Source organism: Schistosoma haematobium, chromosome 4 (genome assembly GCF_000699445.3).
Source record: "Schistosoma haematobium chromosome 4, whole genome shotgun sequence".
Taxonomy (NCBI): Eukaryota; Metazoa; Platyhelminthes; class Trematoda; order Strigeidida; family Schistosomatidae; genus Schistosoma; species Schistosoma haematobium.
Genome location: NC_067199.1, coordinates 33,000,985 through 33,016,214, shown reverse-complemented (window position 1 = coordinate 33,016,214; position 15,230 = coordinate 33,000,985). Strand labels below are relative to the sequence as shown.

Here is a 15,230-nt window from a genome sequence, read left to right as displayed (position 1 = left end):
GAACAGAATCAAATTTCAGATGCTTAACCTAAGAAAGTGAATTAAATGTAATTGACACATTTTTGTAGACTAAACACAGTCTTGTAATGTAAGGACATTCCAAGTACTTCTTGGAAATGTACATACAATTCGGTATTTGTTAATATGGTCCTTTTGTGAAGGTTCATATGCAAATAATAACAGAATAAAAGAGGTAATTGCTACAAGTTTGAATTGTAAATATTCATAATTCGTATCAGAAAGGGGTTTTATGGATATTATAGTAATTTTAATGGTTGAGATCATGAGTCAATTGAAGCTCGACCACCATGGAAAAGCTGGGAGCACTGGATAGCCGTTTTGTCCTAGTATGGAATTTCTAAGCAATGAGCGTCCACGATCCCGCACGCGGGATTCGAACCCAGTACCTATTGGTCTCGCGCGCGAACACTTAACCTCCAGACCATAATTAAATATATACTTTTTTATTAGAATGAAATGTTTACTAATCATTATTATCAAGTGTCATCTATTAATATTTTAAATAATTGTAATACGAAATAGGTATTAAAGAGGAATTTCATGCGACATTTTATTCCTTGTGCTTACAATTGACTGATCACTGGGTGGCGATCAATGTCATGTGTGCCAAGTCCTTATTTAGTGCAGATCGAATGCTATCGATCATGTTGCAATGTGGCCAACAGTCTAGGTGACTCGACACGGCGGGCACTATATATTGAGATCAGGTGGTGGTTGGAGGTAGTCCACAGTGTCGGGTCACCTAGACTGGTGGCCACATTGCAACATGGTCGATAGCATTCGATCTGCACTAAATAAGGACTTGGCACACATGACATTGATCGCCACCCAGTGATCAATCAATTGTGATTACATCTCAGTCTTACAGGAGGTCAGTCGCGGCTCGGATAGCTCAGTGGTAACGTCTCTGAATGTGAAGTTGGGTGACATGGGATAGAATCCGTCAGGAAGCACCAGTTCCCTTAAGATTACAGGTACACCTTGCTGACGAGTGCCAAGTAGCATGAAACCCGGGTCCAGGGTTTCCTGTCGACTACCTCCAACCACCATCTGATTCCTTGTGCTTGGAATTTCATTTTTTGATGCAAATTTACAATTAGTATAGTATTATTTACAATTGTAACTAATATTCATTCACAACTTCAGTCATTAAACTATCACTTCATTGAATAGATTAATTGAGAATATATATGTATACTTCCCAGTAATTTTATTATCTGACTGATTATCTTGATGAAACTAGTAAGGATAGAAAATTGCTTAATCATTTATCATCTAACTAATCTGTATATGTTCATAGTAATTTATTTGATGAGTAGATGTGTGATCGTCAGCTAGCGAGCGAGCGAGCGAGAGATGGACAAACAGATTTACTTTGAGATGTAAGAAAGATTAATTCTTAAATAATGGAAATCTATGTATTTCGATAACAAAAGTTTGACCACGCCCACTAAATTGTCATTAAACAATCGTTACACAAATAAGTGTAATTATCTTTTTTTTTGAAAAGAAGGCAAATTTTACAATGTGATATCAAATTTACTTCGGTTCGAAATATTGTTTGGATATATAAATGTGAAGTGGTCAAACATGGCATAATTATTCCTGTGCGTATGTGTGTGATTTATGAATTTTAATAGAGTATATAAGATATAGCGGTTACTATGACAACCAAGTTCGAAATGGACAATAACTTTACAGCTAATACTTAATGCATATATAGAAAAAAAACTCCAGACTAACCTTGACAATAGATTTGAAAAATGTAGAACGAAATGTTTATCAAGGAGAAAAAAAAGAATTCGAGTAACTCTAATTAAATAACTTTAGGAAGTTCGCACCCGTCACGAAAGAATGACAACTAGTGACATTGAGGCGTCATTTCTCTTGTAACTATACAAACTGAAATTGTAACATAATGAAACTGAGATTTACTAAATGTAAGAAACAAAGCAAACACTAATGGCAGATGAACGTATCTTATTCACTACAATACGAACACACGACAACTTTCGTGACCAAATATGCATTTTTTTGTAAACATATTCAACAGTTAATCAATTAGTAACATATTAAACTAAAATAACGGCAATATTATTGGATTTTACACCGAAATGATCTGAACATTAAATTAAAAATGAAAAGGATAACATATTGATTAAATATCATATTTAAACAGCAATATGACATTGCATCATATCATAAATGAAGTTGAAGCTTGAAACTTTAGGTCACTTAGCAGTAAGTTTGAAGTCAATGGTTATCATTTACGAGTTCATTATATTTTTACGATTTTAACACAATGTTATCGGTTCCATTTTCCTCTTAGTTTATTATTATTAAGATCATCAGTGTTTATTGGAACCTCAGAAAAAGTACATTTCGAAACTAGTCATTGATAACTTAGATACTAACAAATATTGTCAAGTTAAGTCATAGACTTTTGTAATGTGAATTAATAAAACGTTAAGTTAAACTGAATTGAAATAAAATAAAATTCATCTTTCATTTTCAATCGAGTCACTTTTGAAAGTCACCAAAACTGCTAAGTGAAAACTAATGTTTCCTAAAGATACTTCATTTTTCTACATGTTCAAGAAACTATGGTTTAGTAGTAGAAACAGTAGATTTTTCAGTAATTACTTTATCTAATCTAATCTGAACAGCCAAGTAGTAACACTAGGCTTTATATAAAGTGTGACTTAAACTACAATATTCAGGAATCTGCATCAAGTCGCTGGATTTCATGATCAAATTATTGACGTTAATGTTGGAAATCTAGAAGTAAGAAAGTATACCTTAGAGAATATTCTACAAGGATTATGCTAACTTGAACATACTTTGCTTCTTGTATTTGTGGGTTCTAACTGCGCAAACTGAACGTTAAATAGGTGTAAACTCATAAGTGAATAACAAGAGGAAGAACACAAAATTAGGTAACGGATTAAGATCTCACTCATCCTCCAAAAAACATGATAAGTTTTTTTGACGATATATGCTCATTTGTAAATAAATTTTATTGGGATTTGATGACTTATCAATGAATACTTTACTTAAATGAAATAGTAAGAATATGAAATGAAATTTATACTGAGTTGATATGAGCGAATTGTTATGTTCGGTACTTGATTAACACAGAATACAGTATGCAACTACGGCACTCGAACGTATAGAACGCCACAGTTGCAAAATCAGAAGACAGAAGAAAGCTGGAGAAGTGTTTGTTGGGTAAGAATCAAAATGTACAGAAAATCATGGGTATTTATAGATATTAGCGCTTGTTATAACGTTGTTATAATTCAGTCAATCCTTAAAGAGGCAAGTTATACTACTGTCCATTAGTAGCATGCCACGTTGATATTCCAGAAAGCTCCACCACGTTCTGAATGGATGGAAACTCTTTGGCTCCTTTAGGGCCTCAAGAGATGCCGTCGTAATTCTCGGAAGCCGACCCATGTTATACTGAACAAAATGCAGACTAAACTAGTGAACATCATCCACTAAATTATATCATGATCTCACTTTTATTCTCTTCTATCATATCTGCCTTATTTATAAATTTCTCATTTCGATTAATCTTACTTAATTTATTTGTTGATAGTATAACACAAACGTATTTAATTTTCGTCTGATTTCAGATAATGCTACATACAAATATTATATTTGAACTAACAAGTAATGAAATAAACAAAGGTAATTATGAATTTAATTCATATATTACAGTCCTTTTTATTAATATCTTCCATTTATGCACACATCATTACCTAAAATAGTCTATTATTTCTAAGACGATTAACATCACTGATCATGATCGGCTGGAGAACCATTGAAAACCAAGTAGAATTGAACAGTATTTTCTCTCTGCTTGAGACAGATCAGTAGTGCACGCCCACAACACCATCAGAAATCGAACCCATAACCATAAGATATCGTTAGTAGGAAATTCTCAACTTGTATAGTTAGCTTAATAAGGAGTAGTAAAAGACATTCATTGATAGTGTTTAATAATAAATAAATTATGTATTGAAATGATTACTTTATTCCAAATTCATGTTCTGACTTAAGTATACGCCTATTTCGACTTCAAAGTCTCTGAGCAGATGTCAAGTTAGTGTATATTGTGAGCTTAGGGTATTGTCATCTCGAGACGAATTAATCAACTAATACTTACAATTATTCAATAGTTGTTCAGCTTACATCCAATCCATACATTAAATAAACAAACAAATTAGCGAATAAAAATTCTGATTGAGAAATTCAATTTTCATAGTTAGTCTAAATAATACCTAAAATTAACATACATTGTACTAACTAAGGTGTAGATTGAATTTTCATCACAACAAAAACTATAACGAAGGGAACAAAAAAATGTTATAACTTGTCAATTGAATGCTGATTGTCTTAGCTTTTTTAACGCTACTTTTTATATCTGGTCACCGCTGATTGTTGTGTCGGAAACGCTTATCACTTATAGTCGGAACGAGGGACCTTCTCAATTCATTTAATTACCTGCAATTGGACCCCTTTACAAATTGGAACAAAGCAAGAATGACACATATTTGCAGAATACAAAGAATTCATTGTGCTTCGTCCAGTTCTCTTCAACTACATACAATCTAATTGGTTCAGTTATTTCAAATTAACACTGATTAGTATTTGAAAGAAAAAATGTATTTCACTCGTAAATCTAAACATTTCCATGTTTTCCATAGTGATCTAAGTTCAATTGACTCATGATCTCAACTATTGAAATTACTTATAAAAACCTTATTAAAACTTTACCTCTTAGCTAAATTCACAATCTGGGTATTATGATTTCATCCTAAATCTCAAATTATGTTAATGAATTAAAATAACTGAACTAATTAGCTTGTATACAACTTAAGAGAACGTAGACTAATATTTGAACGAAGGATATTCTTTTCCATAAATTCTCTTCAGGTTCTACAATGTATATATCCAAATTAATAATCCGAAAAATGGCCTAGTTAAGGGTAAGGTGTATCGTTTAAAGCATTTGAATTTCGGATTGTTAATCAAAATACAATAAAATTGTTCATGTTGATATGACACATATAGAATGTTAACATGAATCTGCATATACGTTAAGTGAAATTCAAGATCCATGATCAGAATAAATATGGGTCAGATAGGGTGAAAGAAATATATATTCTGGAAATGTTATCGTTCTTGCCTAATTTGTTTGATATTCTTAACAAAATAAAATGAGTTTCATTTATAGGAAGTAGGTAGTAATCACAAACTGACCTGATCAATACTAATCTTATACTTTTTAGTAATCAACACTTTTGACAAAGTATGTGGTTAACTATAAAACTTCAGCTCCTATATTAAACAATCGAATCAAGATTCTATGATTTACAGAACATCACTTTTATTCTCACTTGTTGATAACAATTTCTGCATAAATTCAAGATGGCATTTAATTAAGCAGTACTAAATAATTTTTAGAGAGAATCTCATAGTTATCAAACTTATCTTTGAATTACAGTAGTTCCTCAGTTGTTATAGTTTTTCTGATTAAGTTAAGCTTAGTTATTGAGATATCAACTAAATGTGTGTTAATCAATCAAAAAAATCTCTATCACTATCTAACTTTATTACATTAAAGAAATTAATACCAATGATGAACAGAACAACGTAGGAGATCAGTCAGATACAAATCGAGGTAAATTAAAACTTCGCGGTCAAATGAAATATATGAGTGAATGGGATGCTATCGTATTTCTTGGAACACCAATGTAAGTTGACTTTATTTCATTTAGACAGTATTCAACTTGTATCTTAACATATTATATTTTTCTCTAGAACGTCTGTTGATGTCATCAAAGTCGGTTAAGTTACAGCATAGGGTCTAGGTTGGTCCAAATGTTCGATATGAAATTTTTAAGTTAGAAGTGAAATGCTCTTGTAAAACTGAGTATGTGAAATAAATGCAGCACCTGCTTACCCGATTTTTCAATCATAATACCAAATGTAATTAAGAAATGGATCAGAACAATGGTGTTTACTACTATGGAGATAAGTAATAATACATGGATATCAGAACAAAAAATAGATGGATATGGGTTGAGTCCATGATCTGATGAATAAAGTTAAACAACTTGGCCATCACTTTAGAAGAGGGAACAGCTGATTGGCCAACTAGAACTGACTGGTAGTATAAGTACTCTAAAATAATCGTTTCTATTTAAAGAAGGATAGTATAACTTATAGGTAGATAAATAAATAAACAAAAACGAAAATAAAAGTCGATCAGAACAGTTAATCAGTCTTCAATTCTACTAAATTGTATTAGCTGCTGTATTAGTTAAGTGAGTTGTTTGATCATCTTTAAATTGAAGAATCCTGTGTGAAGGATCGATAAATACAAAGATGCTTCATCTACTTAAAGCAGACATGGAATGTTCAACTAACTTAATTCTATAGCTGATGACTATTAGACAGAGGAAGAGAAAGATGAATCATACGGATTATGTTTCCAAATACTTTATTTGTGGGGCAGAATGTATCAATGAAATTCAGAACAAGCGTTTCGTCCTATTTGGGACCCGCTAGTTTGATGTACTTACATACCAGAGTTGATGTTCACCCCGGAACTTGAACCCAATATCATTCGTTTCAAACTCTATCACGTTATCCACTTAGCTACTCTGTCAAGATAGCCATTTTACCCCATTGTACAAGCTAATGGAAGACTTTATGTACGAAAAAAGATACTTTGGAAATAATTTCGACATTCCTATTTTTTGATAACTCGATCTTAAAGTTGAAATGGTTTTAATTTCATAGACTTGATATTGATAAAATAGGCAAGACTATAATTTATGAACAAACCAATGAAACTAAAGATAACAAGTTAAGTATTTTAAAGTGAACTTCATTCATCTATCTAGTTAAATAGCATTTTAGCATTATAACTAATATCAGTTCATAATGAAAAACTTTACTATATTTTATAACTTTCAAATTTAACTCTTAATCTTAATCCTGATTTCTTATACTAATTTATAACCCTCTTTGAACCTTAGTAAGTTGGTGGGTTATATTAAGGTCACTTGAGCGTCGTTCAAATATCATTCATAAATTATTGTTTCACCGTTAACTATTTGTCACAGCTTAACTACTTTGGTTTAATTTTTATCATTTTTAACTTAACAATAAAAAGACTCATGATTTCAACTGTTCAAATTACTACAATCACCACAAAAACCCTTCTGATACTAATCAATATATGCTCACTAGTGACTGGCTTCAAGAGATATATCCTATAGTTCTAGTGAGAAGCAGTGACCAGTGGAGTTCAGCCAGGTATGTTGTGAGGTATTAACTCACTGATGACAATTATAGATGTGTTGCTCAATTTCGTGGATTAATTGAAGTTCGACATTAACACCGTTGGATGCCGGTCGGCTCAGTGGTCTCATTGGTTAAGCGCCCGGCGCGAGACTGATGGGTCCTGAGTTCGAATCCCACGAGGTGGAGTCGTGGATACGCGCTGTTGAGGAGTTACACAATAGGACGAAACGGCCGTGCATTGTTTCCTGGTTTTCCATGTTGATCTATCTTCAATTGACTTATGATCTCAACTTTTGAAAAAGATTATTGTTTAGTACTAGTGAACAATATATTAATACGTTCACATTACATATTTTTAAATGCCACTTTTAAATTTTACATTATCTCATAGAATTTGTTTTATTATAGAAAAGTTAATTTATTTATAGATACCGCTAAATCATTTCTATACCAATTTTTTTAAAGTATGTTCAATATTTAAGTGTAGAATCAATAAAAGAAGTAGAATGGATCATTTTTAATGATCATTTCCATGATCTTGTTATGTTAGTTTTTAAATATTGATCATGTTAAATGTTATTGAATGGAACATTGAACAACTATGTACTTTCTTATATAATTATTCATAGTTTCTTATACTTAAAATGTATTTGTGTTATAAATTTAAGTAATATATAATAATATAATATAATATTTAAGTAATATATTTAGATTAATTATCATGTATTTTCACTATTATGTCAAAAACTACTTGTATTAATAGGTTACCTGGTTTTTTTTTCATGTGTGTTCAACATTACAAAATAGGTTTATATGAAATATTAGCTTGTCAAATGAATCTTGAAACTAGGAAGAAGTTTCAATGTATTTCTTATCATAAGTTAATACAAAATAAACAATTACTGGTAACTTTTTTTAGTGTTGAATAACTATACATACCAACTAAAACAAAATCATAGACCTTGTCATGAATACACATAGTTGTTAAATAAAGAGATTCCATTTCAAACAACTTGATCATGTTGGTTAGTGATTAGTGATATAGTTTTAAATTGTAAGAGAAAGATAGATTCTTTGAAGAATTCAGCCTAAATGATAAGTTTCAATGAACATGAAACCTCGGTTTAATCAGGGATTCCTACTGACTGGCATATCCTATCAACATAAAAAAAAACTATCACTTAACGAGTTGTCAAGATTGTTGACTACATTACAATTAATTCGGTAGAATTTAATTAGTAATGAGTAAACAAATACAATGTTAGTGTAAGACTTCACTCCTACAAGTGATTGTTTGAGAGACAACTAGCTTAGTCGTAAGATATTCGGCTGTGACATTAGGTGATGAATTATGATGAAGCCTGATCCAAATCTTCTTGGTAATTTTCTTGAACTACTTGACATCAAATTTTACTTCAATGACTAAGATTATTGATCATATCAGATCAGAATATACTTAGTTACTGATCGCACTTGGTTGGTACCATTTACACATATCAACAGGTATCGGCATATAGTAATCGGAACATTTAAATTTAAATTTTTATTTATTCTCTGAAGAAGTGGCTTACGCTAAGTCACGAAACGTCAGAAAATCTAATTTTTCTACTCATTGGGATATTATAAATATATTATTTATTTAAATTATTACTTTGTTTTTCGCTTACACAACGTATTCCCAGTAAAATACATTTTCTAGTAGACCACTGAAAGACTTGTGTTGAATATCATATGGGAGGTAGGCTATACACTGCTAAGGTGCTTGAAACTTGGAAGAAGTAACTGTGAAACTGTGAGCTGCATATCGTTGAATGATTCTTTATCAAATATCATATATCGATAAAAACTGTCTGCAAAGATTATTATTTATTATTATTAGCTTTTGGTACAATATAGAATCCTCACCAAAAAGTATTTCAACAATTTTCCGTTTCTTATTTCTTGATCGATCCTGACGATAACAGTTGAGTGGTTGTCAGTTAGAAGTTAGCAGTTCAAGAATCAACATATGAATAATGCATATTATTTTCGATGCATAATGCCAGCAACCATCATGTTTCTAATTGGGCGTTTTTGTAACTTGTACAGTGAAAGGTCGTAAGCTTTTTACAAACGCACCTGAATAGTTTATGTGATTAATACACATAATGGTAAGTTAAAACACGAAAAAAATAACTTGTTGAAATATCTAGAGGGTAGAAACAGGTGTTCAAGCAGGCTGCCAAAGATATTGGGTTAGGAACAATAACAATAACGGGGCGGATTTGCATGCATATAGCATACAATTCTCTTTGAACCTAGCACACAACAATAGCATCATGCACTATCCCATCGCCCTTGGCAGATCAGGCAACCCGAAAGTTACGAGAACACCATCAGGGCATACGACAGGCTATCTATATATCTGTTAAATTGAGTTTGTAATGTGTTAGTACCCTTGTGACATATTTAAGTGGGAGGAAAATGTTTTGCCTTAAACTAATATTGGCTAATTAAATAAATAAAATATTTGGTGGTCGATCAGTGTTTTTCTTCAGAAATTCCATTTTTGTCCATTCAGTTTATTTCACACCGAAACTTATTATCTTTAGGTATTTTAATACATACTTATATTGTAAAACTGTTGAATAAGAATTTGGTCTTTAGCATGTTTTACCCTATGGTGTGTTCTACTTATATTGACATAAGTAGTAGATCATGTTAGTCGTGAATTGAATGTCTGGCAGAAGAGAGACAAGAGGATCGAACAGTAAAGAATGTAAACAGAATGCAATTTGTGTGAAAATGGAAGAACAACGAAGTCTGAGTCATTTTGAGACAACTGGTGGACATTTTGCAAATTACGTATTTACTATTTGATTGTTAGCTTCTATTAACAAGTTCTGTAATTTTGTGTCAAATACATTCGATTGTTCCCATCCGTGTTCTATTCACTACAACCTTACTTTCAATATTCGTAGGCTAGTGTTTGTTTTCATTCTAAACATTTACACATCCTTATATCAGGGCTTATAAATGTCAAACAAATTTTTATCTAAGCCAATGCCATTAGACTACCAGAGTTTGCTAATAAGTATTTTATTACATATCCACGATTACTGATTTTGGTTTTTCTAATAGTTCGTAAAACTTAACTTTGGTTTTGATAAAGTAGTAGAGTAGGACATGGTTATCAATTTCCACAAGGAAACATAATATAAACATTTGTTAAGTCCTATTTGTTTGAGCATCAATATTATTTAACATGAATGTTTACATAGTCAATAACGATTGAAATTTAGTTTCTAATTATTTGGACAGATTATTCATTATAAATATCGTTGCAAGGGTGGTAAGTGAAATTGGAAGAGAACTTGTATCTTAGGAGCACTCTGACTGGCATCCAGTATACGACTGGTCTAGTAACACATCAGTTAAGCAAATAAATTCAAAACTTTTCCAGGTTTCAGTCTTATTGTAGTCACCGAATGTTCTATTAGCCCCCCTTTTGATCTATAGGTGTGTTAATAACTAGCTTTTTAGGAGTAGCAGATTAGCCGTTAATGTATTAAACTTTCTGCTCGATATCTATTCATAGTAGTCCTGTCCTGGATAAGATAGTCACCTTGGTTATTTGGATATTTGATAACAATATCTCTGTTTAATTACATATACAGATACATTGGTTCAGTTTTGTTTATCGTATTTATTCATAAGACTATATGTTGTCCAGCTGGCAATAGTGAGACAATCTACTCAATCTAATCCAAGTTCAATTTTAAATATTATTGACGAGTTAGTACAAACTCTGAAAAATAAATGAAGAAAAGATTTATGTGGCATAAAGAGATGATTCGTTTATTAGGATAAATGTAATAACATAAAACAATATTCATTTCAATTTCTTTAGATGGCAATTATATAAAATATGCATAGATCTTTAGGGAAATTCTAGCTTAGTCTTATTCGATATTGTCAAAGTTGAAAATTCATGACTAGATATCATGAATCTATTATATGTTGCATAATAATAAAATATGATTAAGTCATATTGTCTATTTTTAAGTTATTTTAAAAGAAAACTATTTCCCTTGCTTCATTTGCTTTGATTGTTCGGATCTTCTCATTGATATGTAGGTCTGCAATTGATCAGTCTCTTTAGACACTTATATATCCTGTACAAATTGGCTCGATATCGCTATTAATTCATAAGTATAATAGGTAGAGATGGATAGTGGCTTGTTAGCTGGATGAACATGCATCACAGGGTTGATGTTCTCCCCAGAACTCATACTTTCGCTCCAAATGCCATTATATTATCCACTTAGCAACAAACTTATATAGTCTCAACAATATACCTTAGATTCTTTTTAAGTGTAAGTATATTACGCAACATACTTTTTCTCTTCTATATAAAATACAAAATTCAACTCATTTCACACTCTAAATTAATATAAAGTAAATTTATATGTTTCATAACATACTACATATTTATGATAATGTCATGTGCTAGAAAAAGAGGAGAAAAAAATGTTTACTGGGAATGATAAAGGTTAAAGTAAACAAGTAAATAAAAAGATTATTTAGTTGTTAATTAAACCATAGAAATTGAATTTCATATTTATTTATTTTCGTTGTTCTTTTCTTGTGTGTGTGTGTGCGTTCTTTTCACTTTTTTTCCCAGTTTTTCATTGTATTTTTGATTTTTCACATGAATACCTGTTAGATTACTCTATTAAACTCAGTATTATATTCACTTGATATAGTTAACTTGAATCTTCTGATTGATGGTTAGGACTGTAATGGATCAATCTTTTATTAGCTGACGAGTTCTAAATAGGACGAAACGTACGTCCTGGACTTCACCGCTAAACACTATCCATCTTCGGCATTATATTGTTTTAATTTTGATGATAAACATAGTTAACATTATGAATATTTACTGATTTTATTTATAGAATATAACAAGTATACACACAATATGTATGTACATAAAATTAATATTTCTGATGTTGTGGATTAGTTAAGTTTTAGTATTAACAAAACGTACATTATAAGTGTAACAGGGAAGAAGATTTATGTTATGTGCACTTTTCAATTACATACAATATTCATTTTTGGTTGAAAACACAAATTGGGTGAAATTAATTGTATGAACATGTTTTCTATTTTTTTGTTGTTGTTGAAGAGAATAATGAATAAAAATATTAGTATATAGAATTTTTGCTAGATCGAAGGTCATGGCTTCGAATCCTGCAGTCTAAGACGTGGATGTGAACTTCTGGGGAGTTCCATAGTAAAACAAAACGATCTATGAGTGGTTCTCAGGTTTTCAATGCTGGTCTAGCTACAATCAGTTTGTGACTTAGTATTGTGGGAATAACGAATTAGTCAGTCTTTTGATGTTTATCAGTTATGAGCTGTTCTATCTATCTATCTACCTATCTACCACATTAAATTGAATAATCTTCGCGAACTATATGACTTGGTATTTCTATTGGTGTAGTGAAAATATTACATTTGAAAGTTTTAGCTTTTCAATACTACATAAATAAGATAAAATGTTTTGATTTTGAAGTAGTTGGATTTGTTCATTGCAACTGTTATAATTTTTTTAAAATAAACAAATATACTCCTTTGTTTGTTTTAAAGTTAATATCATTCTCTTCTTCTTTCACCTTTCCTGTTTTACAGTATGCGTGATGTGGATTCAATGCTAGAACTAGGTTTATATTTAAATGATTTGAGTATGCATGATTCTAGCCGTGATATGGTATTGGCTGGTGAACAACAGTCGGCTGAACTGAAATTAGCACTGGAACAGGTAAATTAAAATTATGTCATTTTGATAAATGCCTAGATATAATTACTACTACTACTACTACTACTACTACTACTACTACTACTACTACTACTACTACTACTACTACTACTACTACTACTACTACTACTACTACTACTACTACTACTACTGTGATATGTGTTACTGATGTCGACAGATATAAGTAGTATGGATCACCAATCGAAAGTGGAATGCCTAGAGGCAGAAGGTTGAGCAAATCGAAGAGAAGAGAACAAGAACAAAGTGTGATTGGTGTGGAAACGAAGGAACAATAAAGTCTAACACAACTGATGGGTAGTTTGCAAATGAAGTATTAGTTGTACAGTCCTCAGATTTTACTAAAACATTCTGTAATGTTGCATATGGTTGTCCCAGCCTTTGTTCTCGTTCACTACACTACTACTGTTACTGTTATTACTGTTAGCCGAATAATTTTCTCTTAGTCTGAATAAAGGGGAAAATATCTGTTAAACCAGAAATGCCCAACAATAAAATGGGTCTCATTATATCTACCTAGTAATTTGCATAAATCAGAAATACTACTTATTTGTTTACTGTAAGGGGCAGTAACATTTTTAAAAGTATTATGTATGTTGATTATTCGGAAATACAATATTTTATTTCTGTTTTTTTTAAATTGTTATGCAACCTTACTATTAGTAGTTTGGGTTATTTTGGTAGTTCAGTAGTTAAGTATTTAATTTTCAACCGCCAAGTCCCAAGTTTGAAACCCGACTCCTTTGATTCACTTTAGTCAGCTGAATAGTATCATTGGCTTTAACCCCAGAAAAGTGTTACCTGTAACCATGTAACCATAAATGTGTATTTAGTAAATGAATCATTTTAATACGATGTCCATTAGTTATATTATTATGGTGGTGATATATAAAAGCATATTCATTATCAATATTTTACCAAAATATCAGTCATCAAAGTTATGACAATCTGTAAACTGAATGATTTGAACTAAAGGCCAAATCTCTTTGAAAGTCATCAATAAAATTAAACAAATTAGTGTTGTATCTATCTGTCTTATTACGGATGGTAATCTTAATTCTAATTACAGAAGTTGAATACGTTTCATCAATCAATTGAAAAATTAGTATATATCGGAGATCTGATGATATAACTCATTCGTATTAATAAATTGTTTTATGAAACATTAACAAAAGTTCAAATCAGCTTTCACCATACGACATGTGACTTTACTGAATGTTCATATTTCATATACTTCACTATCGAAATCAGGCTCTTTATACATCAAAATGAAAAAGTTTGATTAGAACTACTGCTATAGTTCTTACTGACATATATTTCAGCTATGAATAAGATCAAAGTCTAGTACTATTTTGCTGTTACCAAGGATTTTTAATTTCCCGTTGTTGATATTTATGGTTGAAATCGACCAGTCTCTGATGTCATACGTTTCGTCTGAGCGGATTGGCTTGACTTCATCATTTACTTGTGAGTTTTAAAATATTTGATATGTAATTATCGGTGGGTGTTTGGAGTGAACAGTCTGAGTTCGAGTCTCAATGTGGATATTAACACTGGCATATAGTTACATTCAAACGATGAGTCCTGAACAGGAAGAAAGGTGCCTTCCGATTTCCACTGGTATCCAGATACCAAATTTATTAATAGACTGTTTACTTTCTATCTCACTCTGTGATTTCAATTATTAGTAAAAATTAAAATTAACTATTTTTAATCTAATAAGATACGGAGATCTGAAAGTTTTTAAGTGTTAAGTATATCCTACTATTGAGTGTTTAACAAATAAACATAATACATATTCTTTGTTTTGTGTGATTTATACCATACAGATACTTAAGGACAACACTTTAATTGTTTTTTGTTTATAGGAAAATGAAAAAAGTAAACGTTTGGAAGAAAGTTTAAGAAGATTAGACGAAGAAATGAGAAGAACTGACGAATTATTATATCAGATGATACCACGTTCTGTAGCTGAAAGGCTTAGAGCTGGTGAAGCTGCAGTAGATACTTGTGAGGTATGTGGTTCTGAAACTGATTTGCATTTATATTAATAAATAGCCGGTCTTACATA

At 31.1% G+C, this 15,230-nt stretch overlaps 1 protein-coding gene across 1 annotated transcript in view; it reads left to right on the top strand.

Moving 5' to 3' along the window:
- The first annotated feature begins 1,442 nt into the window (after positions 1 to 1,442).
- GYC88E_2 (Soluble guanylate cyclase 88E) overlaps positions 1,443 to 15,230 on the top strand; it is a 36,234-nt gene continuing 22,446 nt past the window's right edge. The window contains exons 1-5 of the mRNA XM_051216231.1: positions 1,443 to 2,262; positions 3,660 to 3,714; positions 5,654 to 5,783; positions 13,015 to 13,144; positions 15,028 to 15,174. Coding sequence (XP_051066800.1) covers positions 2,227 to 2,262; positions 3,660 to 3,714; positions 5,654 to 5,783; positions 13,015 to 13,144; positions 15,028 to 15,174 — 498 coding nt within the window. The 5' untranslated portion in view covers positions 1,443 to 2,226. The remainder of the gene's footprint in view (positions 2,263 to 3,659; positions 3,715 to 5,653; positions 5,784 to 13,014; positions 13,145 to 15,027; positions 15,175 to 15,230) is intronic.